The sequence below is a fragment of the Pelmatolapia mariae genome, linkage group LG14 (genome assembly GCF_036321145.2).
Source record: "Pelmatolapia mariae isolate MD_Pm_ZW linkage group LG14, Pm_UMD_F_2, whole genome shotgun sequence".
NCBI classification, from domain to species: Eukaryota; Metazoa; Chordata; class Actinopteri; order Cichliformes; family Cichlidae; genus Pelmatolapia; species Pelmatolapia mariae.
This window is the reverse complement of record NC_086239.1, coordinates 34,155,279-34,182,020: the sequence shown is the minus strand read 5'-3', so window position 1 is coordinate 34,182,020 and position 26,742 is coordinate 34,155,279. Positions and strand designations below refer to the sequence as shown.

Below are 26,742 nucleotides of genomic sequence, written 5' to 3'. Positions count from 1 at the left end.
AGCCTGGTTTATGTGCATGGTGGGTGTTAAAGCGAACTTTTTCTCTCTCTGTGTCTCTCTTTCTCTCTAACACACAGACACACACACACACTGAGTCAATAAAAGAATATAAATGTGGTTACATACCTCGATGACATTCAGGCATGTAAACAATATGAGTTGCTTGTCCAAAAAACATCCAGAAAAACAGTCATTGTCTTTTAGTTCCTGGAAACGATTTATCTAGTGCTGAGTCTCAGAAAGGCTCACCAGCCTTGAATACGCTGATTGTGATTGCTGGACCCAGTAATAAAACTGTTTCGATCCATAATCCAATGCAAGAATCTTTGCATCTCTGCCATTATGACCCAAAACAGAGCGAATCCTGGCAGGTGTGCCCATCTTCTTTTCTACTTTTGCTATGAAATATCCAGCAATGACTTTGGGATCATTGTTTGTTGAATAGGCTTGAAGCCAAATCGTAACTCTGGAAAAGCCATCAATGGCTCCATTTATACAGATTCCAAAAGGCTTCAGTTTGTCCTAGAAGTCAACATGCCATGAAATTTGGTCCAGGATTAACATACGTGCGTCACATTAGGCGATTTCTGCATCATTGCTCAACCCCATAAGGGTCAAGATGTTTCAGTAAATGTCTCGCAGTACTCTGCGTGACAACATAACCTGTGTAAATGCAGTTCAGCTGGTGTAGTTTGTATCCATGGAGCCTCCCGTGTCCCTCCAGTTGATCAAAAAGAAATCGTGCCACCTCAGTCGGCTCAGACTCATTCTTTCTCCAGTACAGCCACATGCGTTTTAGGTTTCTTCTGAGTGTCTGCATGCTTATCACAATACTGTCCCAACTGCTCAGTAACAGAAAAATCTCCCCATGCCTCAATCCAAGCATAAAATAGAACTTAATTAATTCCGATAAACAAGCCATGTTCTCGCACTCTGATCTGCACTGCCATCCACTTCACTATGTTTTAAGGCAAACGAATATATCATGTTCAAACAATAAAAGATATGTTATAAAGTGAAAACTTTATTGTTCAAACAATATAATTATCTCGTTCGTACAATATAATATTTATATTGTATGAATGTTAAAGGTTTTTTGTTGTAACGTGATGTATATTGTAATAACGTGATATTATGTCATTCAAACGTGAAAGTATAATGTACTAACATGATAGTATATTGTACAAACATGAAAAGAATATTGTTAGAACAATAAAGTTTTCACGTATAACGTGATATACCTCTATTGTTTTATTGCCTGGGTGTCAGCTCTACGCTTCCATAGCAAATACTATGATTTAAATTTTAAAGCAAAATTTCACACGAGAACAATTTTTTTAAAATTTACTTTGTCGTTGTTAGACTTTTTTTTTTTTTGGTTTTGTAAACTTTTAACAGCAATCATGAGACTATTTACATAAAACCCTTAATGATTTGTTGATAGGTGTAAAGCCATTTACAGTAGTTATTGGTTAAAAATAGTAGTAATATTTATTGACTGTAGAGGAAAAACAGTCCAATTAATACAAGAAACAATAACTCTTTTTTTTTTTTTTAAAAACAAACAGAAAAACAATACATGACAAAAAACAGAAAGCACAGTTATGACGAGATGAAAGATTTGCATGTAATGGTCTTGTGTTCTACATCAGTGAGGTACTAGCTGTGATCATTTAGGTAGTCTGCATGGAATTGACTTGGCTTCAAGCACTACTGGAGTTAGATACATAGTTGGTGCTTCCCCAGTCCCCCAAACCCCTGACAGGCCATCACCCTCCTCCCCCTCCCTTTCTCCCTCCTCCCCACACCTGAAATTCACTGAGGAGATGATGGAGCGGGTCAATGCTGGGCTCAGATCTACCCCCCGGCCCAATCCCTTTTTGTCCCCCATTAACCCCCCACCAGAGCAGCCAAAGGTTCGCCATCGAGCCCCGCCCTCAACAGAGCAACCAAAGTTACACTGCGCAGCCTCGCCGCCCTTAGTTCCTCCTTACCACCTTCATGCTCTGTCTCCGCAGTCTGATGTGTGATGTGTGGAGGGTCCGGGCTGCGAGGATTATGACAGTGGTGACTTTTCCCAGGAGAAGCTGGGACCCTGTTTATTAGAAGGTTTCAAAATTTCTGTACTTTTAGGTGACAGAAGGAGACATGTGGCCTGGTCAAAACACAAAGAGCTGCACTCTAAAAGATCTTTAAATATAGTAAACATACCTTGTGTGCCACAGACTGCTCCCAAACACGAGGGGGCAAATAATACCTCTAAAACACTTAAGTTGGCTTTATTAAACGTTAGATCTTTAGCTGGGAAAACATTTTTAATTAATGATTTAATCACTGAGCACAGCCTTGATTTTATGTTTTTAACTGAAACTTGGTTGGACCAAAGTAACAGTGGAGCTGTTCTCATCGAGACGACCCCTCCTAACTACAGTTTTATCAGTGAGGCCAGGGTGAGCAGGAGAGGAGGAGGGGTTGCCGTCTTATTTAATGAATCATTTCAATGTAAGCAGCTATCTCCTGGAAGTTTTCAGTCTTTTGAATATGTGGCGTTACAGCTGAAGGCCCCATCCAAAGTTGTGTTTCTTAATGTTTACAGGCCTCTCAAATACTGCACAGACTTTTTTAATGACCTCAGTGAACTGCTGTCTGTGATCTGTGTTGATTTCGACTGTGTAATTATTGTTGGGGATTTTAACATCCATGTGGACAACCCTCAGGACAAAGGGACTAAAGACCTGAGTAACACTCTGGGCAACTTTGGGCTGACTCAGCATGTAACAGAGGCCACACATAATAGAGGACACACTCTTGACCTACTGATCTCCAAGGGCCTGAGCATTTCAAAGGTTACTGTGTCTGATGTGGGCCTGTCTGATCATTACTGTGTTTTCTTTGAAAGTAAAATCTCAGCCCACACAACTATATCAACAGCAGTGATCACAAAACGGTGTATAACTGAACACAGTAGTGAGATCTTTAACCAGGTCTTCCCATTAACACCTGACCTGTCCAGAGGTTCAGTCAATGAGCTCGTCACTAGCTTCAATGCTAAAATGTTAAATGTAATGGACACTATTGCTCCCATTAAGGTGAAGGTTATCTCTGGAAGGAAGAAGTCTCCATGGAGAAACTCCACACTGGTGAAATATGAAAAAAGAGAGTGTAGGAAAGCTGAGCGCAGATGGAGAAAAACAAACCTCCAGGTTCATTATGACATCTATAAAGAGAAACTTCACAATTATAATTTACAACTGAGGAGTGCAAGGAGGTCCTACTTCTCTGACATCATCACCAAAAACAGTCATAACGCTCGGGTCCTATTTTCTACAGTTGACAGGCTAACAAACCCTCCTGTGTCAGTGGCAGCTGAACTTCATTCGACCATGGCCTGCAATGACTTTGCCAAATTCTTCACAGAAAAAATCCAAAAGATTAGACAAGCAATTGGTACATCAACAGCAGATCCAGGACATGTACTGTGTCCACCAAAAAACTGTTTAAACACCATCAAACAGTTTCACCCTATTAACAACAAAGACCTGGAGGACATCTTAGGTCAACTGAACTCCTCCTCTTGCTGTTTAGATGTCCTGCCAACGAGTTTTTTCAAAAAGGTCTCAAAGACTTTGGAGTCAGACCTGTTACAGATCATAAACTTTTCTTTAACGTCAGGTGTGTTTCCAGAATCACTAAAAACTGCTGTAATTAAACCTATACTGAAAAAGGACAATCTTGACAAGACACAAATGAATAACTACAGGCCGATCTCAAACCTCCCATTTTTAAGTAAGATCATTGAAAAAGCAGTTTCTCAACAGCTCAATTACTTCTTAACACAGAATAACTGCTATGATGCCTTCCAGTCAGGTTTTAGACAGAACCACAGCACTGAAACCGCTCTGACCAAAGTGTTTAATGACATATGTCTGAATACAGACAGTGGAAAAATGTCAGTCTTAGTTTTACTGGATCTCAGTGCAGCATTTGATACAGTTGACCACAACATATTACTCAAACGACTGGAGAACTGGGCAGGTCTTTCAGGAACTGTACTAAACTGGTTCAAAACATACTTAGAAAACAGGAAATACTTTGTATCAATAGGTAACTTCACATCTGAGCAGACAAGTATCACATGTGGAGTTCCCCAAGGTTCCATCTTGGGACCCCTTCTGTTTAACATCTACATGCTCCCACTGGCACAGATTATAAAGAACAACAAAATAAACTATCATAGCTATGCAGATGACACACAAATATATATCACAATGTCACCAGGAGACCAAGGCCCTGTACAGGCTCTTGGTAAATGCATTGAGGAAACTAATGACTGGTTGTGCCACAATTTTCTCCAGCTAAACAAAAACAAAACTGAAGTAATAGTCTTTGGTGCCAAAGAAAAACGATTACAGGTCACCAGAGAACTTCAATCTATACACCTAAAAACCACCAACCAGGCGAGAAATTTGGGTGTAGTGATGGATGCAGACCTAAACTTAGAAAAACACATTAAGACAATAACAAAATCGGCTTACTATCACCTCAAGAATATTTCAAGGATAAAAGATCTGATGTCTCAACACGACCTGGAAAAACTAGTCCATGCATTCATCTTTAGCAGGCTTGATTACTGTAACAGCATCTTTACAGGTCTACCTAAAAAATCAGTCAGACAACTACAGCTCATTCAGAACTCTGCTGCTAGAGTCCTCACTAAGACCAAAAAAGTGGACCACATCAGTCCAGCTCTGAGGTCTTTACACTGGCTGCCTGTCCGTCAGAGGATAGACTTTAAAGTTCTGATGCTGGTTTATAAAGCTCTGAATGGTTTAGGACCAAAATACATCAGTGACCTCCTGACCCAGTATGAACCTTCCAGATCCCTCAGGTCATCTGGATCCGGTTTTTTATCAGTTCCCAGAGTCAGAACCAGACACGGAGAAGCTGCATTCAGCTTTTATGCTCCATATATCTGGAACAAACTCCCAGAAAGCCTCAGATCAGCTGAAACACTCAGTTTATTTAAATCCAGGTTGAAGACTCACCTATTCTCAGCTGCTTTTGAATAAAGCACCAAATCCACACTTTTAAGCTTAAATTTCAAAACTTACATTTTAACTACTGACTTTATCTACTGTTCTGATTTTATCTACTGTTCTGATTTTATCTACTGTTTTGATTTTTGATTTTAAATACTGTTTTGTTTGTTTGTTTGTTTGTTTGTTTGTTTGTTTGTTTGCTTGTCTTAATCAATTTTAAATCGTGCTTTTTATTTGTTTTTGTTTTTAATGTCTCTGTAAAGCACTTTGAATCACCTTGTTGTTGAATTGTGCTATATAAATAAACTTGCCTTGCCTTGCCTTGCCTTCCAACCGTCCACTTTCCTTTCCACTTAGTGTTACAAGGTGCTGGGTCCTTCCCAGCTGTCAAAGGGAAAGAGAGAGGATAACCTCGGACTCTCTTTGCAGGGTTCACGTGTGTTTACCCCAAGTAGTTAAAAAATGTGCTATGTTGTCCCAAAAGAGGTCAAAATAATCTCTGCCGACCAGCTGCGTTAACATTGTGCTACACTTGTGAAAACTGAATACATCATTGGAGTGAATGTTATTAAAGCAAATACTAAGATTTTAATTTTGAAACAACATTTCAGACAGGAGAGCAATTTTTAATTAATTCATGTTAATCCTTGTATTTTTTTGTTTTCTACAGTTTTAACAGTGATGATGAGATATATAAAAGTCTTTATGATTTGTTGATAGGTGTAAAGCCATTTATAGTAGTTATTTGTTCAAGATAGTAGTAATATTTATTGCCTGTAGAGAAAAAAAGTCCAATTAATGCATTAAACAATAACTCATTAAAAAAAAAAGAATAAATGACAAAAAACAGAAAACACAGTTATGATGAGATGAAAGATTTGCATGTAATGCTTGTGTGTTCTACATCAGTGAGGTACTAGCAAACTAACTGTAAAATAAACATCAAATCACTGTTTCACAAGAAGCTGATGAAGACATCCTTGTTCGAGTGCTTCAAACAGACTATAACTCTGTCTGAACAAATCATCTCTTTTAACGAGGTGTGGCCATGATATGGTATCTGCGGGGCACATTAATAAAACTGCTGTTTTCAGGAATGAGGTTTATACTGTCAGGGCCTCCAGCACAGGAAAAAGTGAAATCCTGCAGCAATGATACTATGAAAATAAAAAGTTCCATACGGGCCAGAGACTCGCCAACACAGTTTCTCTTCCCTGTAGAGATACACAAAGGACTCTGATTAAAAATAATTGCAGGGCTCTAGACTAACTTTTTGCCGCAGTTGCACTGGTGTGCCTAACTTGTTTTCTTAGGTGCGCCAGGGTTAGGGTTCCCCTTTTACTTTCAGTGGGCTCTGGCTCAGAGTCAAACGTATATGGCTCATTATCTTATGCCGTCTCCAGACCAGTGTTAGACACAACCTGAGAGGTTGATGGATCAGGCCTTAAGGAAAAAGATATCAATCGTTCTTTTCATCTTTTGTCATTACCCACAGCTATATCTGGAGGAGATGATGGAGAATCTATCGGGCCTAGGTTACTCACCTATCTCTATCCGCCTGCACTTTCAAACGTACACACACGCAGGCCTACAGAAATATGTGGACCACGGCTAATCAAAGAAGTCCCACCTTTGACTATCTCAAAATGGTTTAGACCATGATATGGGCATAGTGTGTGTGTCTGTTGTTGACCACACAGAGACTTTCAGAGTTGTAGGGACGTCTTCTTTTACTCGAATGGCTGGTCACACCGGTGCGACCTAGGATTTTTTTAGTCACACCATTGAGAAATTAGGTCGCATGTGCGTCCAAACTGGTCACATTCTAGAGCCCTGAATTGCTTTTCACTGTAAATATCAAAATATTTGGAACAAAAATTACATCAACATGCAAAAGAACTGGATGATCAATAACTGTGTGTTGACTCTTTACCTGCAGAGAATGGCATGAATGCAGGACTTTTCTTAAAGTTGCCATTATTGTCCAAGAAGTGCTGGGGATTGAAGGACCTGGGAGTGGCCCATTGCTTTTCCTCTTTTAGCACAGAGTGCAACAGCGGAATAATTACAGTGTCCTATTCAAAACATATATCTTGTTAGTGTTGCTGCTTTCAACATTATTCTCTGACTTGATATACAATAGATTCTGTAATACACATGAGATCTTGGAATTGAGAATACCTTTGGGATTGTATAACCCCTAAAGGATATGTCATTCAGTGTGTAGTGAGGGAGACTGAGAGGGACAATGTCAAGAAAACGTTGCACTTCATGGATGACAGCAAGTGAAAAATGGAGGGACTTCCTGTCCTCCATCCTGGGACAACGGCCTTTTCCAATAACAGTGTCAATTTCTTGCTGCATTTTCTCTGGACACAGCAAAGCAGAAATGATTACCACTCTGATCTGTTTTATATTTCCACCAAGGGACTTATTCCTAACCATAATGTATTAGGGCTGGTAAAGTAAATTCAAGGTCTTGTTTTGTAAACTTACCTTGTATTTTGGGGTATTTAATCAGCACGCTAAGAGCATATCTCAGGGTGGAGCTGGTGGTCTGTGTTCCAGCCAGAAACAGAGTCATTATTGTAGAGACCAAATTGTCATAGTGGAACTCAGTTGTGGAAATCTCCTTTTCCTGAGAGAAGAAAGTTTTCATTGTTCTCCAGACCTCCTGTGCTCCCATGTCCTTCTATCCGTCTCTCTTTTTCTTTTCCTCTCTGTTAATATTTTTTCTCTTTCTGTCTGTGTGAGTGTATATTTGTGTGTGCATTTAACCATGCCCTTGTTTTGCATGACGAGATCCTTTATGGCCTGTTTGTTCCTGCCCATTGAGGTGAATAAGCTCACCTGTTTGTCATTAGTTGATTATCTTACCATTATTTAAGTTGGAAGAGATCCTTCAGTCATCACTCTGAGCATTGAACTAACCATATTAGTGAAACCAACTTCTCCCGTAGTAAGTCCTATTCTGTTTTGTTCCTTGACTTCAACTTAGCTGTTTTCTCTATGCAGAAGGATCACAGACGTGTTCCCAAGCCAGTCAAGAGAGAAATCTATTTAGAATGTCCTATGTCTGCCCAAGGACCTCCTCTCTGTATAGTCTCTCCCAAATGACCACATCCCTCACTCTATCTCTATAGTAGACACCAGCCACCCTTTGAAGAAATGTCATTTTTGGTGTTTATTTGCACAATGTAATTTTATCGATCACTACCTAGAGGTCATGACCATTGGTGAGGGACATAGATTAACCAGTAAATCAACAACCTTACTTTTATGCTCACCACAACAGACCTACATATCATTTACATCACTGCAACTATCACCAATCCATCTGTCAATCTCCCTTCACTTGTGAATAAAACCCAGATATGGTTAAAGCTAGCCACTAGCAGCACTTGGATGCACTTTTCCGGCTGAGAACCTTGACCTTAAACTTGGAAGTGCTAATTCTAATTTCCACTGTTTCACTCTTGGCTACAAACCACTCTACTTCAAGCTGGAGGTCACCACTTGATGTAACCAACAGAACCACCTCATCTGCAAAAGACAAGGACATCCTGAGACCCCCAAAGTGGAATCCTTCCGTCACTTGTCTACATCTAGAAATTCTGTCCATAAAAAGTAAACAGAATCAGGGGTCCCATAATCCCTAAGCACCTTACACAGAATCCATCAAGGGACTTGGTTGAATGTCTTTTCCAAGTCTACATGCACTGTTCAGTGGTTTGGCAAAATCACATGAATCCTCAAACATCCTTGTGCGGATAAAGAGGCGGTCAGTGTTCTGTGACAAGGACATTCCTCTTAAATCCAAGGTTCAACTAACAGACAGACTCTCCTCTCAAGTACCCTGCCTTAGACCTTCCCAGAGAGGCTGAGTAGCATAATCCCCTTATAGTTGGAACACATTAACCAGCTCCACTCTTTGCTGAGAGGAAATATTATCCTAGTTTAACACTCTGGCCCAGATCTTGATAAGGCTTTACATCCAGTGCCTTAAGGAACTCAGGTTGAATCCCTGAGGGGCCTTGCAAAGGGGTTGTTCAACTCCCTCAATAACCTCGACCCAGTGATGGGCGAGTCATCCCCCTCGTCTCCAGATCGTGTTTCCTCTAGGAAAGACGTACCAGTGAGATTGAGGAGATCCTTGGCGTATGCCTGCCTCCACCACTCTATATTCTTAGTTAAGTCTGAGTCTGCCACAATCAACTATATATACTATATGAGTAGAGCACTGCTTTCCCCTCCTGAGTCAGCTGATGATGTGCGAGAATAACTTCAAGGCCAACCGAAAGTCTGCGCCATGGTCTCACTAAACTTCAACATTCACATTTTTTCTTTAGCTACTGCTAGTGCTACCCTCCGCTCACAGGCAACTGTCCATACAGTTGCTTAGGCAATGTAGGTTCACAACATAGTCCATAGACCTACATTAATAAATGTATTGATACATGCTCAATTATCCAGGTGAGGAAATTCCAAAAAGTTGATTCTTTTCATCTGGACGTAATGTTTTCAGTGTGAAAACATTTCACTGAAAATGCTACATCCAGATGAACAGAATCAACTTTCTGGCATTAATAAACTTATTATATATGGCACAATGTCTCCAACCTCCCTCGGAATGCTGTATGAATTGAAGATTTCAAGGACCAGTACTTGAAATCTTTCCACCATTTCCAGAACACCCTTAGTATACACTTGAACAGACCTGTTCAACATCCTTCCCTCGCCACCGGATCTAAAATATCACCTGGCGATGTTCAGTTGAAAGCTCAGCTCCTCTCTTCACTTGAGTGTCCAAGACATGTGGCCACAGATCTGATACAATAACAAAACGGATTGTTCCCATGCAACCTATGGTATCCTGGTGCCACCCGGTCTTATCAACAACTTTCTGCTGGAACACAGTGTTCATTATAGGCAAACTGGCACACAAGTCCAATAACTGACCACCGCTCTGGTTCAGATTAGGCAGGCCACTCCTCAAAGGCTCACTCCTCCAAATCTCAGTGTGATTGTCCAAGCCAGTGTTGAATTCCCCCCATTAGGACCATACGTTTTTCAGTCTGGTTACTCTCCATTCACTCACTGACATCAAAAAAAGCTGGGTACTGAACTGTTGTTAAGGACATAAGTGCAAACGACTGTCAGGGCCAATTCCCCGACCCGAGGGAGTAGGGAAACAATTCTGTTGTCCACCAGTGAAACTTCCAATGTGCAGGCAGAAAACTGGGGAGATACAAGTATACTGACCCCTGCCTGCTGCCTCTCAAGCAACTGCAGATTGGAACTGAGTCCAGACCCTCAACAGGAGTTTGGTTCCAGAGCCCATGCAACGTGTTGAAATAAGTCTGACCACATCTAGCTGGAGGTCTTTTAACTTCACATCATGCTCCTGACCCACTAGAGGGATAATGTTCCTTGTCCCAAAAGCCTTCATAGGGGTTATCTGAATCAGTTTTCATTTGGTCCCTTACCCAGGACCACTGTTCCTTGAGAGACCCTGTCAGAAAAAAATTCCCCCAGCAACATGCAAACCTTTCAACCACAATAAGATGACAAGTCACAGAGGAGTGTTTAAAATCAGTCATAGCTAAATTGAGCATATACAAGAATACACATATTATACAATATACTAGACAGTAGTTGTAGTTTTGAGCTTTCTTTGATAAATTATGCTTAAGTTTTCCAACCTGGTTGATTCGAATAAGGAAGGAGTCTATGTAGTCTCGTGGGGAGCTGGGGTCCAATGTGCCTTTATGTTCTTGGATCTTCATCATGATAAACTTTCTCACCTCTTCATACTCTGCAAAAACTTTGTGGTGGGGGCCAGGAAGATGGTCCATGAGTTTCGGAAAGAGGTTGTACATCTGTTGTAAGGAAGCATAGCACCATACAGTCTTGTGAAGAGACGATGCATGTACTGTGTTTGGATAATTTTTCCAGTATGATTTTCAAAAGATGCAGGACATACTCTGATGTATATATTCTTATAGAAAATATAAAAACTAAATTAAAAAGCATTTGTATTTAATTTTTAATTCCCCTTTGAATGTCTGCTCCCACTTTCAGTTACCTGACCCACAGGGCTGCTGTTAAGCTTTCCTATATGAGAAAGTATGGTAAGGAGGCGCAAGAACTGCTTGTCTTCATGGCTGAACCGTTGACCAAAAACCAGGCAGCAGATCACGTTAGACACAGTACGGCTCAATAAGAATGTGGGATCAAATGGTGCACCTGCAAGAGAAGGGGAATCATCTGTCAAATTAACTAAGGACTTCACTTTAGTTATGACATGCCCACACTTCCGACTTTCCCACTGTTTAGTCTGCTCTTCTCAGTTTCAAACTATTACAAGTTTGGTCCTGGCTAATCAACTTCTGAAAAGATTCAAAGCGTATGTTTGTTGGCACACGGCTTTCCAGAAAATGGTGTTTTCATGCATTTGACTGTGATTTCTGATATCAGTTGTGCATCCTGATGTGTTAACAACCCGAAGCTCACAAAAACTCTGTGTTTTAGCAGATCATATTGTTTTTTTGGTGGTGGTGTTGGTGGTGGATGTCGATTCAGTAGTGGAGAATAGGGCTGGGCCATATTATACCGTTCACGGTATTACCGGTACAATGTTAGGCAACAATAAGAAAATGAAATATCGCGATAGAATATGGGTAAAACGCGCACGCGCAGTGCCTTTGTTTTCATATGCACATGGCCGATTATTGAGTGAAACCGATGAACCAGAATTCGTTGGTAAAAATGGTGCAACTTCAGTGATGTGGACTAAGGTGCTTGTAAATCTGGGAGTAATCTGGGTCCTAAACTCCGCCCGCTTCAGGTCCCAAAGTCAAACGAACACTGCAGCATCACTGAGAGTTAAAAACTGTCTAAATTCTTTCATCTTTAATAAAACGATCAGCATTGCTGCTTTACCAGGTGTAACTATGAAGTTTAACATCCAGGCATCCATGAAAACAGAATTTATTACATTTAACGGAGTTAGAAGTTAGCAGGAAGTTAGCGGAAGTTAGCTCGCTAGTTTCGCTAGTTACCTAAGCATGATATAGCATCTTCTGACTGAGAGATTTCTGAAAAAATTCAAACGTACTGCTCTGCTATCACTTCCAACATAAATGAAGACAGGAAACTAAACAGCAGTGACGTTTGTAGGGTTACTGAAGTTGGGCTAGCTGGTATATAATGATGTGCTACGTGATCGCTAGCGACACAGCTATGTTAGCATAACATAAACAGTGAAGCTGGAGGATGAACGCTAACACTTTTCCACTCGATAAAAGTTAACGTGAAGGTTCCTGATGGTTAGAGACAAATGCAATCGCATGGTAGGATGCTGTAAATGGACCAAACTTCAGTCAGGAGAACAACTGAGATAATCCATCCACAATAGGTTAGTCATTAATATACTGCAACAACATGGGAATAGAGCAGCTGTGATAGAATACAGCATTAATGAATCAATGGTACAGAAGTGGAGGAAGCAAGAAGAATGAGTTGAATAAGTTTGATGTATCTGACTGCTTTGTTTCGCTTAATGTGTCTTATAATCCTGTGCACCTTATGGTCCAAAAAATATGTACTTGACTTTTTTATTTGGCACACTGCAGTTTAATGTTGCAAAGCACCTCTTTTTAACTTCAGTGGATATTATACATGTTATGCTCAGGATATGTCAGCCCATTTCTAATGGAAATGCCTTTTGGTTAAACTTTTAGCAAGGAATTTGGATTTGCACAGTTAAATTTTTATATAACTTTAATGCACATAAAAAACAGCTTCTTGTTTAAGTGAAATTAAATGGATGGGGGTTTTTTTGCGCTAGTAAAGTTGTGGAGTTGTATTTTGTCTCGCATCAATTATATCGTCAGTTATATCGTTATCGCAAATTTTCAAATATATATCGTGATAGATTTTTTTGGCCATATCACCCTGCTCTAGTTGAGAATATTGGGTTAGTGGGATTAGCCCACTGTAATATGCTTCTGTTTTTTCTAAAGTGAAGACTGATTATTTTCCATTAGTAACATACTATCCTGTAATGTTCATATTCAATTTATTGTGTTTGCTTTTTGGTGATCTTGCATGATGTGTCAGTGACTTTAACACTAAAAACAGACAGGAATATTATTCCAGATTAAATAAACTTAAAAATAAATAAATAAACTTTAACTTTAAATATTTTGCTCTTCATAAAAATATATCCTGTCAAAATTATGCAAGTTAGAAATATGAACATGCAGCCAAAAACCTCAGAAAAATAAATGAAAGCATACACAAGGTTCGAGCTGCATGTGATCATTACATGCTCCATTTTTATTAGGACTTTACCACACAGCCTTTCCTGGTGTATGATGCAGTGATATGCTGTTAACTCACCGGTACAGTTCTCCTGCATCTTTACTCACATCCTGCTGACTAGTCCGTTTTTTTTCACCGCAAAACACCGGCGCTCCATCTGTTGTAAGTCCAACAAGTTTGTCCCAGGGCAGTTTCGTGTCGGTTACACTTTGACATACGTTTAAAAAAATGCCTTTTCCTGTCGTTGTCCCGTGCATCGATTTAATGTTCAATATTTCCTCTCCACGAATGAAGATGGTCAGCTGTGCAATGTCCATCATGTCTATACTTCCATCCACAGCAAGAGAGTATGCAATGAAGTTTTTGCTTCTTTCACACAACTGTGTTCTTAAATCAGTGGCCATCTCACAAACCCGATCAGCAATCGTATTTCTCCTCAGGCTCACATTTGCCAAAATCTGTGTTTTGTCTGGACACAAGACGTCGCACACCTTCATCATGCAGCTCTTCAGAGTGGTACCGGGCTGATGTGGCTCCTCTGCTACAATAAAATTTGCTTTCACAACAGCTTCACTTTGTGATTTTGCTCTGGTGAAAAAAGTCTGCTGAAATGTCAGATTCTTCTTTAGCTCTTCTACTTTCTGTAGTTTCTGCTCTGCATTTAGATTTTTCAGCTTATCCTGACGTTTTGCCGTCTTAAATTAAATTCGTTCCTTCGTTAGCTCCACTAATAAGACACACGGGTTTACCGGCAATGTCTGTAAACATATATTCAGTCACCCACTGGCGCTGAAAGGCTCTGCTTTCAGAATCAACTTTTCTCTTCGCCATTGTGAGCGGCTAGCTTCGCAATAACAAGTTTGACTTGATTGATGCGGGAATGTTCCCAGTTAGCCTAGCGTTCAGCGAGGAGGCTGCAGCGCTGCATTATGGGATCTGTAGTTTGTATATTATTAGCGCCTCATATCGCCGGGACATGCATAACAATAATAATACATCTATATAAAATGATCTCGCAGGCCGGATATAAATGTATGCCGGGCCGGATGTGGCCCGCAGGCCTTGACTTTGACACATGTGCTTTAGAGCATTCTCATCCCAGAGAGTGTGTACACTTGGAGCACCCAGAGTTGCAGTGGAATTGTATGAAAAGGTATTGGGTGTGGTCACTAGGGGTGATAGTGCTCCACATAATGCTGTAGATAACAAAATATGTATGTATTTGTTTTCACGTATTGGCGTTTAAATTTTTTATGTAATATAAATATAGGTAAATAGGCTGTGCATAGTAAACTTAGCTTGGCATATTGCACAGTAGCCCTTTTCACATCAGCTTCATGTGAAAGGACCTTTCAGCACATGAAACTATACCTTTTAATTTATGCATCTGGGTCCTCATGTGTTTGCTTTCTTCTTGGATCCATTCTTCCATCCCCTTGCGTCCCATCCCAAAGTCTCTTAGAGTGGTCAGTGTGAAGCGTCGCAGCTGACGCCAGCGTTCCCCATTACTGCTCCCTATACCTGAAAGGTTAAACCACTTACCAAAGTAATGGAAGAGAAGCCATGTTGATTCATGAAAGAATTAAAGCACTAGGAAACAAATTCACTTGTGCCTTGACAAAGACAAAATATTTGAGTGATCACACTTTACCATATTTCTTGTTAGGGTTGTGTAGAAATGGAGTTGGTGCTCTGCCTGTGAAGTCATCTGCTTGATCCACCAAGGCTTCTTTCACAGCATCATATCCTACCAGAAGTACTGTCCGCTGCCAGCCTAGGTATACTGTCATCACTGGCCCGTAGGTTTCACTGAACTAAAGATATGTGAATTGTTTAAATGATAAACATTCATCTGAAGTTTTGTCTAAATGCCAACATACTGTTAAAGTTAAATTCAGTGTGTTTATAAAAAGTGTGTCAGTCTCCTCAAATTACGAGAAAAATTATTGTACAACTTAAAAAACAGCACAATATTTTAAAAAGTGAACTCTTACCTTAACAAAGCTTTTAAAAGGTGCTTTTTTGTCTATCTGTAGAAGGTTTCCTATGAGAGGAAGTGCAGTGGGTCCTGGAGGCAAATTCCAGTTCCTTTTGTGTTTCATATTAAACATCCACAGCAGAGCTAAGATTAAACCTGCCAAGATCACAGTTGCACAAGATTCCATCCTGCTCTATATAATCTAAAAACTATCAAATAATTTGTAAAAAAAAAAAAAAAAAATACAAGACAGCAGCAAGTCAAGGAACTAGAAGCAAAAAGAAATTTCAACAAGACTCAGTGTTATGTGAACTATGAAGTTCACACTACAACTACACAAATAAAGCGACAGAGAGCCCTGTTGAAAGAACTCAAAGACAATATAATTTGGGATTAAGCCTGCAAAGTCTAACTAAGAGTAAAACTATACTAACAGAAAAGGATAAATCAAAATGAAACTGTAATAAAAATAGAAATTAATATGTCAACAACCCAAAAGCCTGTCTTCAAGACCCAGGACAGTCATATATAAACTGTTCTTAAAGAGATCTGTTTATATTTAACTGGGAGTTTGTGTAAGCATGGAATATGACACTGGTGGGCTTACTGATTAACCACTCTTCTTAGTTAACTTTCAATTTATTATGTTTTTTTGCTGTGAAACATTTTTTTATTCAGCTTGGACATTATGGACGAAAACATAAAATATACTTTATGTTTTCTGACGGTTGATGTACTAGAACAGCCAAGTGGGTGACCCCTTGCCATTTTAAAACTCCTTCATCTCATACTTCATGACTTTTCTCAAAATGGTCCTATTCATCAGAAGCTGAATTTTAGAGTGTGTGGCATCAAAAGAAAAAACTACATTTCATTTTTACCCCATATATATACAAAAAAATTCCCTCTCACCCTTCCTTCCAGCTTGGGCCATCTACCAGAGGCCTGGGAGCTTCAGGGTCCTGCGCAGTACTTTTGCTGTTCCTGGGAACTGTGCTCTTCCTGACAGAGATCTTGGATGTTCTTCCGATCTTGGGATCTGCTGGAGCCACTCGCTTAGCTTGGGGGTCACTACACCGAGTATTCCGATTACCACTGGGACCACTGTTACTTTTACCCTCCATATCTTCTCGAGCTCTTCTCTGAGCCCTTGGTACTTCACCAGCTTCTCGTGTTCCTTCTTCCTGATGTTGCTGTCATTCGTTATCACTACATCTATCAATATGGCCATCTTCCTCTGCTTGTCCACCGCTACAATGTCTGGTTGGTTAGCCATCACCGTTTTGCCTGTCTGCATCTGAACCAAATCTTAGTTTGGTCATTCTTGACCACCCTAGGGGGCATCTCCCATTTTGACCTTGGGAATTCCAGGATATACTCAGCACAGATGCTCCTCTATACTATGTCAGCCACTTGGTTATGGTTATTGGCTCCTGCTAGCACCTTGCACCCTTCTGTTATGTGCTGATTGCTTCAGGGACATCTTTACACAGCCTGCACCTTGAGTCTTGCCTGGTGTGGTAGATCCCACCCTCTTAGTATCTTGTACTTAGAGCTTGTTTATATGCTGATATGATTAGTGCCTCTGTGCTGTCTTTCTGTCCAGCTTTGTCTAGCCACTGGTAGGATTTCTGGATGTTAGCTGATTCCTTCATCTGCCAATAGTACATAGCAGTCAGGGGCCTGTCCTTCCATGATGGTTCCTCCTCTTGCTCCTCTTGCTGCTCTTTCATGGATTTCTGTTGCCTGAGGAATTCACTGAGTGGTCCCTTGGGGCCATCTTCCTGATGTAAATGTGGATGTTCATTGTCTCATCCTGGACTGTGGTACTCAGTACCAGTGGTACTCACTGGTCCCTGGCCTCCTTCCTTCCACTTAGTGTACAGTGTCAGGGTGCTGGACTTGGGGTGAAACCCACCATGCATGGTCAGGAGCTTCCTCATCTTGATGTCAGTGGCCTCTATCTCCCATTGGGCCAGCTTATTATCCCAGCAGGGTACCTGATCACAGGCAAGCGAAGGTGTTGATAGCCCAGATCTTGTTCTTATCATCATAGCGACCTTTCCGTGGTTCCTATTTGCCTGTGGGATCTCCAGGTACTTGTAACTGTCCTCAATGTCTGCAATATTGCCTTCTGGTAGTTTGATCGTCCCAGTTCTGACTACCTTCGCTCTTGTTACGGGTTCGAAATTGAGGACGAGAGTAAAACAATGATGGTCCAGAAGAGGTCGGTCAAACAATTGATTTTAATGAATGCACGCAGCGTGGAGAGGTGCAAACTGCAAAACATCAGTTGTACATCTCTACCCAAAATACACTCTAGATTGCTTTTATAACATCAGGGTATTGTAACGCCCCCTCTTGCGTTTACAGTCACATAATTTGCATGTACAGAACATTCATGTATTTTAAGAGATAACTGCAGACACAGAAGTTCCCCTTTCTGGCATCCATCAAAATATGGTGATGATCTCAGGCCTTTGAGGTCTCCATGGACTTGTCCTCCTTGTGTCACCTGTAACTATAAGCTTTTAAAATGATAGATTTACCTCAACGATTTAAAGTGGTTATAACTGCACCTGTAATAAACATGTTAATATTTGATTATGATAACCCCTGTAATACAAATTATAACATCATGCCGACAGCTTCAATAAATGCTTTGATGAAATGATAATTAATGTAATGATAAGGATGGTGGTTATATACAGTTCAGCAGTAAACTAATTTCTTTAATTCTACAATTCCCTCTCTTGATGTCTCTCCAGAGACATCACCACACCATTTCCTTGTGTCACTCCTCGACCCACTCTGTCACCTCTACATCCATTAATGGCATCATGGGCCCCGAAACCACCATTCCCAGGTCCACTTCCTTCGCTCTGACCCTCTCTAGCCGTGCTCTGACTCAGCAAATCAGACAACCACCTCATGTCCTCTAGGTGGTCCAGTAATAAAACACCAGCTCCCACTTGAAAACACTTGATGCTTAAGTGGTCTCTGCTCCTTTTCTGGGTCCCTCTCTAGTGGAAATCTTCTCCTGTAAGGGATAAAAAACAAACAGCCTTTCTCTGCTACACCTCACTAACCTACTGTGTTCATCTAATATTCCTTGAATTATTCAAAGTCGGTTGACAATATCATGTTCTGGGCTCTATCCATTATATTAACTTTACTTAATCTCAATACTCTTTATGTGTGTGAGCAACGCTTTTAGTTCTATTAAAAACACCCCGGGTAAAATATACACCATCCCTATGTCAGCCTAAATCTCCGCTAGAAAACACACTTCAAAATTTTCTATCATCATTTACGCCTCTTTTTGCTTCAAGCATATACATAACATGCAAAAGTTACTGTTAATGCCAGTTTAGACAAGTTTCCATTATCTACAACATTTTGTTTCACCCGGCTCAGTAGTTGCCAAGCAGAAACAAAGCAACATGTGGTCCACCTTTACCCTACAAAATAAATCCATAACATGTTTGTGTCTGTAATCATGTTTTCCATTCATTTATTACACTCCACGCCATTCCTGCAAGTTAGGAGCTGTAAATTTAAAAGCTACATAAAGTCCAGGCCTTCGGCCTGGCCTATATTTAAATCATGTGTGTTTGTAAGCGTGCATGCAATTAACCTGCTATGTTCTCATCTTCCCTCAACATGCATCACCTGGACACTCTCACCAGTGAAGCTTAAAACCCTTTTGGACGGAACATCAACTCTAAACAAGCACAGTTATGCATTGTGTCTGAAATAAACTCAACCTGTAAATAGAGACATCACTGTTATCACAAACATATTCAATACTATTAAAATTATACTGTACAACCTGTTATTAATGCAGTCATCATAAGGCAGATTATATGATAGCAATGAAAAATCTCTAAATCCCCAATCCCAACAGGTCCTGCTTTTAAATCTTCCCTGACTCTCCCTTCAAGTTCTGCTGTCTTAGTACAATAATTAGGTCCTCCTAATCCCATTAAATCTGCCATATTGATTCCTTCATGTGTAAGTGTCAGATTTCGAGCATCTAAAACTTTACTCAGTCTCTGTTGTGCTAATGATGTCATAGTGAACGCCTGCAAGTTCACATAAGCCACCACACTATGTTAGTCACAACTTTTAGTCAGTATTCTCTCCCTACATGTGCTGTTTCCTATTATTTTGGCAACCCCTGCTGCATGCTGTGCGCATTTAGGGTGCCTTGCTTCTGTTGGGCTCAACCTTATATTAACCTACATAAGTACCTGTCTTAAGAGCGACCTCTGCACAGCTCAGACGCCAGTTGCAAGAGCTCTCTAACATTAGAATCATCAGCTGTGACTTATATAGTGTTATTTCGGTACTTTATACTTCACACATTTTGAATGTTGTTTATATGGGGAGTTCCTCTTTTTGTGTCTATATTTATTAATATGCCTTGTGCACTAAAACTTCCTGTTTTTCAGTCTGGCTGAGCACTTGTTTGTGAGTAAAAGGTGGCCTTGCTCTACAAGCCAGCCTTCATTATTAAAGTACATAAAACAAGATAATGAGCAGATTCATATTAAAAATATAGCTTTTATTCCTAACACCAGTCCCCGTTTTTTCATTTCTCCCCTGAGAAATGAACTAATTCCTAGTTTATAACATTTAAGTTTACTTCAATACATTCCCATTTAATTTTATTTATATAGCGCCAAATCACAACAAAAATTGCCTCAAGGTGCTTCATATATACAGAGAAAAACCCACCAATCTTGTGACCCCCTATGGAGCAAGCACTTTGGGAACAGTGTGAAGGAAAAACTCCCTTTTAACAGGAAGAAACCTCCGGCAGAACCATGCTCAGGTACGGGCAGCCATCTGCTGCGACCGCTTGGCGTCAGCTAACAGAGACTTTTGAGGAGAAATACTTAATATTTAATAATCCACATTTCACTATTTTATTCTTCGGTTCAAATTTTTATTCTGTATTGTTCTTTATTTGTTATTATTTATGTTTAGATTGTTTATTGCTAGTCTTGGTTTGTTGTTGTCTGTTTGGGAGCTGACATAGTCTCTATGGATAAGCGTCTTTTGGTGGGGTAGCATCAGGAGAGAAGCTCCAGAGAGGCATCTTCCATGTTAAACACTAAAATATAACAAAAGAGATCTCCTCAACGTGTTGTATATTTTTAATATTTCCTTATTATTTTGTCATAAAATAAATCAACCAAATAACTTAAGCTGTGTGACAGCACCTTGCGTTTACGCCGGGCTGTGAACTGCCCTGAAGCTACACCCCCTTTTACCCCATTTAATTTCTCAATCTTACTTTAAAGTATTCCTGACCTTCTCCTTCTCTCATCTGATCATCTCAAGTACGTCCTGTACCAAATTTGCTTCCTCTTTTCAAGTCCCACATTTAATTACAAGCTCTAATACATTTGCCCTATATGGCTATTCCGACGTGTTTCCTGTCAACTTAACAGAGTTATTCTCAAAACTCAGAGCTGAGGTTCCCCTTTCCTAAGTCTGTATGTTCTACAAGAGAGCAAGTCGGTAAACAAGTTTATCATCACAAAGGTTGTTAGGTAAAGGTCACGTAGACATTTGCTTAGTAACCCTAAAAGAGCACATTTCATGTAGCTAATCGCATATATTAACAACCCCCTTTTTGTGACACATCTCATGTGTTACAAACTCAAAATCCTTCACTCGGTTAGGGAATTAAAAGAAAAGTTAATCATATCATATTAGGTATAGTTGCTCCGGGCCTTCAAACCTGTGTTTAAGGAATGAAATCAAATTAATCATCATGTCAAAATCCCTTCTTGGCTCCATCCACAGCCTGCATCCTTGAAACGTCCTATAAACAAAAGCCTGTGTGTTAACCAGAACATCACCTTTCATACTCACTTTCTCCACTTATGATCCAACCTGTGTTATAAAAGAAAAGTTAAAACAGAACAATTATCAGTCATGTGTCCAACCTTAGTCCAGTCTTTTGTCAGTGTCCAGTCGGTCCAACCTATGGGACCTGATAAAAAAGGTGGGCGTTCGAAACCTTAAGGCTGAACTACCATGGACACCACCCACAGAGACAGCATTCATTTCACTGAAACAAGATCTGTCAAGAGCCACAGATCTGGCCACACCCAACTATGACGAACCATTTTATCTTGATGTTTCTGAAACAAATGAGATTGTAAATTGGGTCTTGTTTCAGAAAAAAGGAGGAGGTAGGGATGTGCTTATGTATCCTGTCCATTCCCACACATTCACTCACACGCATTAACATCGGGTGTTGGTAGACCTCCACACAAATAATCAGATTTACCACCTTCAGCAAACTCAGTTTATTTATATAATCATTTATTTTCTTTTTACTCGTTTCTTAAGAAGATAGTTCTTTATACTTTTGGACTGGATTGGCTCGCTGCAATCCTCTTAGACAGGGACCCACAATCTGACCCATTGTAATTCGGAAAAGGTCACCTTACTTTTTGTTTTCCTGAGACTATTGTCGGCGCCGTTATTCATTGTTGTCTTTTGCAGGCCTGCTTAGAACAAAAATGAGAAAAAGAGAGCTGAGTATTAGCTCATCAAAGTACAAAACAAAATCACCTGACAGGTTTTTTCTTTATAAGTGCACTGTTACAAAACCCCTTAAACATGTCCATGTTTATTAAAACTCCCTCTTTAAAAATAAAACAACAACCTCAAAATCTTCAACAATCTTAAATTTCACCCATAGAACACACCCAAAACGTAAAAAGCTACACCGTTTCGTACACAATATCCCCCTTTAAGCATTTTACCATACTCACATTCAGCCTAAGATATAAACACGTTATAACAATGTGTCAACACTAATTTATAAACCTCTTAATCAAATTTACACCTCTCAACTGTCTACTTTGCTTCCTTTCCTCAAGGCCTCAATCACACACACACAGCAAGCTCCTCTGTCATCACTCACATTAGCTCTCCAACTAATTTTCATACTTAGTCACAAGATAAATACATGTTTAAACCTTATCACATTATTCAATTATTTTCATTTTCTTTCTATACTAATCACTGGCTTTTATCAATCAGTGCAACAGCGCTCCTAAGTCACCGTTTTAAACTACTTCAACCACTTTATTAAACATTCACACCATTCTATCACTCATACAAGTAGCAAGCCGATCTTCATTGCGTATGTTTGTGTGTGCTATTTTGCATATATGGCTTCACAATCTCACAGACACTTTCCCATTCTCCAGTTAAAGAGTCAGTTTTCTCCGTCCCCCAATCACTAACCCAAATTTTACTTCCCCACCTTAAATCACAGCCCTCCTGATCTTCCGCCACCAGTTAGGGCTTGCTGTCAGGTTCCTGGACACTGTAAGCAATTCAACCAGAAACTTGCCTTAACATATCCATCCATGTTAACCTGTAATTTCTTCAGACTCCTGCATCTGGAGAATTGGTCCGGGTCTGCTTTACTCCTGAAAATAACAAACTAAAACATTTTCATTATTATCACTAAACAGCCCACTAAACGACCCATTTCTCTTTCTCTAGTCAAAATAGCAATTATGTCATGTATGTAAGCGTGTTCTTCCTTGCGTTATGTGGTCATGTAAATGCAGTGTAAGCTGTTTTCTTCATTGCATGCCAGGTGATCATCTTAATTAAGTGTAAGCAGTTTCTTCATTGCATGAATGTAAGCTGCTTCTTCATTGCATCCTTATGTATTCATTGCATTTTCATGTATTCATATTTAATTTATGCATCTTTTCACTGAGCTCTACATTCAAACTATCTCACTTCTGATTCGTTTCGAAAATAATCTCACATGTAACAATTTGTATATGTGTGTTTTCTATTCATTAATATAATTGTCAGTTATTTTGATTATCTTTACCTTTTGTATTGTTTACCTCTTTGTTGTGATGTGGTGGACATCCCTAAAACCTCAAGAGTCCAGCGTTCAACTTCAACCCAATCATCTCCTATATGCTCGCAGTCAAACTTGTCCTGGTTCACCTGACCTTGGTCCCTCTCTTCCCACTGTCCTGTTTGGCCTTCAAAGCAAACACAGTCTGTTTCTTCTCTGTCTTGATCTTTCCGTCGTCTTCTTTTACGTTAAGTTCCAGTCTGGCAAAATACCACATTCAGTTCCTTCGCCTCAGTGCCCCCCAGTCATTTGACACTGTTCTTGACCAGCCTCCAGTTCCCCCTGCATATTTTATCATGGGGTTTCCTCCATTCTGCTTCTGGAGTCGTCAGTCAATCTTATTTTCATTTACCCTCTTGTTCTTCTCCAGCCATCTTTCAGTCTTCTCTTTCAAGCATGGCAAACATGAAACTCAGTGCCCAATGCTTTTCCACAGTTCTTTATCCCACTGTTCAACTGCCCAGCCTGTAATTCACAGTACATGTTGCATACATGCTGCTGCTGGCGTCGTCAGTGTTAATAGTTCGGTTCCTTTTGTCTGCTGTTGATCCACGATGTTCTGTCGGTCTTCATCAGGAGATTAGCTGGCCTTTGAGCTTCTTCTCAGAGTCAAGGACAAAGTGCCAGGTGAAGCTATAATTTTAAGCCAAAGAGTGGCCTGTTTTTCCCAATTGTGTTAATCTATGCTTTTGCTGCTGTGCTCAAGGGTTCCAGGTTTAGAGACGTTCACCTGTATTAACACACTAAAGCATATAATTAGTATCATAATCATTGTTTATCTTAAAACCTCCCTTTTGCTTCATCTGCCCACAGTTAACTCTCTCTCTCGACTCTGGGTGCACACTTGTCACCGTGAGCTTCCCTTTTATGGGCATGCATTTCCTGTCCCAGACACACACACGGTTTCCTGTTTCTACAGCTTCTGCAGATACTTCTTTTTAATTTCACGGTCTACAAATAATCAGTAATTCTACTAAATCTTTATTTAAAAGCAATATGCCTTCATTTCACTCACACACATTTTAATAGCGCTCTTTCACACATCAGGACAACTAACACTTCTCCACACACATCACCATTCTTTAGGTCAGTTTTGTAGCATCAGTCACACAATCATTTCTTGAGTGGGTGTACTAAGTGCATATACTTATGTGTTTTCAATCAGCGTCAGTGGTATTTAGATTTCTATCCTGCCTACAGTATAATTCCAGGGCCCGAAATATAACAATACTACTACATGCAAAATCTAATAATGCTTCTTCTGATCGCCTTATTACTGAAGTTACTAAAAAGCCGTAATGAATATCTGAAACCACAGCGTGACATCGACAGGTTACATCATAAACATCTCCTGTCCATGTATATTCAACTACACAATACCCTGAATCCAACATGTGTATTTACACAAACTGTTATAAAATGTTAGTCAAAAAACACGGTGTCAGTACAAAGAGTCAATAAAACACAAGTCCTATTACTTTCAACAAGTATTACGTCGTTCAAGGACGTGTTAAAGCAAAACCCATACTCCAATTCTACATGTATCATAAAGTAGTCATCGTATCTAACAACCGTAGTGCCAACAAAGTAGAAATAAAAGCAATTCTTCCCTTAAAACACCAATTCAAGTCGTCCTTAACCCAGGCTCTGCAGTCAGTCATTAGCCACTCATTAGTAAACAGGAAATGTCACTCTAAATAAGTCACAGGCATCTCATTTACATAGACACAGACACACTCTCAAAATAACCAGCCTGCTGCAGTGCCCGTGGCAACCGTGGCAGACACAATCTATATACAAACAGTCAAATTATAATACAGAGACGTCTCATACATCAAATATTTACAAGGCCTTAGATTGCACAACCTACAGAATTTAGAAAAAAAATTAGATTAACCCTCCAAGGGATAAACTCCAAGTTTTTGATCGTCAATGACAGTCTCAGTTCCAAACTGTATCTGCTCTAATCCCTAAATATCCTACAGAATTTAGACAAAATTTTAAATTAACCCTCCAAGGGACAAACTCCAAGTTTTTTATTGTCAATAACCCAGTATCAGGTCCAACCTGTGTCTGGTCTAATTGCTAAAGTTCCTAAGTCAATTTAAAAGCGTCCAACGCCCAAGGTCCAACCTTTGCTACCCAAAAAAGCGCAAGTACCGTTCCAAACGGTAAAGTGGTCCAACCACTAGCTTATCTCAGGATGCCCTGTACCCCACGGTCAAGCCAAACCGAGCTAACCCTATTCGCCGATAGGTCAACAATGTGCGTCCACATCGAGGAGGGATCGCAACGTCCGGGCTATGCGCTTCTTAGAACATCCCACAGTTCCGTTCTACATAAATTTAATTATGTTTTTAAAGACATCCTATGAAACCACCAAACCTACTTTATTGATGTCCAAGCCCAGCTTTATATTCAATTATTACTGTATTACCATACACAGTTTCCAAATTACCTATAATCCTAAATTCAGTAGTCCAACTACTTTAAATTCTCTTTCCTTAGCAGTCCAACTGCATTTAAATCCTCGTAGCAGTCCAACTGCTTTTCCTTTAATCAGTACTGTCACTTAACCTTACATTATCATTAGTTCAACTTCAATTCTCATGAGATTTTCACCAAAATCAAAACAGACCTTTACCAGTAATGTCAGTGAGTAGACTTTCAATTTTGTAATCGTCAATCTGGCACAGTTTGGAAATACTTCAACAGGTAGTGCCTTACCTTTAGATAAGCCGGCTTATGTCCACTCACTTCGACCACTGACTCGTGTCTGCCCGTTTGAGCACCTCAGACCCTCTCGGTCTCAATCTCCAACTTTCTCCCTCTCTCAACCCTCGGCCAATGCACCAAATGTTACGGGTTCGAAATTGAGGACGAGAGTAAAACAATGATGGTCCAGAAGAGGTCGGTCAAACAATTGATTTTAATGAATGCACGCAGCGTGGAGAGGTGCAAACTGCAAAACATCAGTTGTACATCTCTACCCAAAATACACTCTAGATTGCTTTTATAACATCAGGGTATTGTAACGCCCCCTCTTGCGTTTACAGTCACATAATTTGCATGTACAGAACATTCATGTATTTTAAGAGATAACTGCAGACACAGAAGTTCCCCTTTCTGGCATCCATCAAAATATGGTGATGATCTCAGGCCTTTGAGGTCTCCATGGACTTGTCCTCCTTGTGTCACCTGTAACTATAAGCTTTTAAAATGATAGATTTACCTCAACGATTTAAAGTGGTTATAACTGCACCTGTAATAAACATGTTAATATTTGATTATGATAACCCCTGTAATACAAATTATAACATCATGCCGACAGCTTCAATAAATGCTTTGATGAAATGATAATTAATGTAATGATAAGGATGGTGGTTATATACAGTTCAGCAGTAAACTAATTTCTTTAATTCTACACTCTCTTCGTTCCCATTGAGTTCCTGATTAAGGCTCTTAGGGTCCTGTTGATCTTGTAC

At 39.9% G+C, this 26,742-nt stretch overlaps 1 protein-coding gene across 1 annotated transcript; it reads right to left on the bottom strand.

Annotated features, from left to right (window-relative positions):
* Nucleotides 1-6,071: 6,071 nt before the first annotated feature.
* Nucleotides 6,072-15,529, bottom strand: LOC134640946 (cytochrome P450 2F3-like). Its single transcript, XM_063493054.1, has 9 exons — nt 15,359-15,529; nt 15,016-15,178; nt 14,736-14,885; nt 11,125-11,285; nt 10,742-10,918; nt 7,536-7,677; nt 7,221-7,408; nt 6,973-7,114; nt 6,072-6,253 (listed from the first exon to the last, which is right to left on the bottom strand). Exons 1-9 carry the CDS (start codon nt 15,527-15,529, stop codon nt 6,072-6,074), a joined length of 1,476 nt encoding a protein of 491 aa, XP_063349124.1.
* Between the last annotated feature and the right edge of the window lie 11,213 nt (nt 15,530-26,742).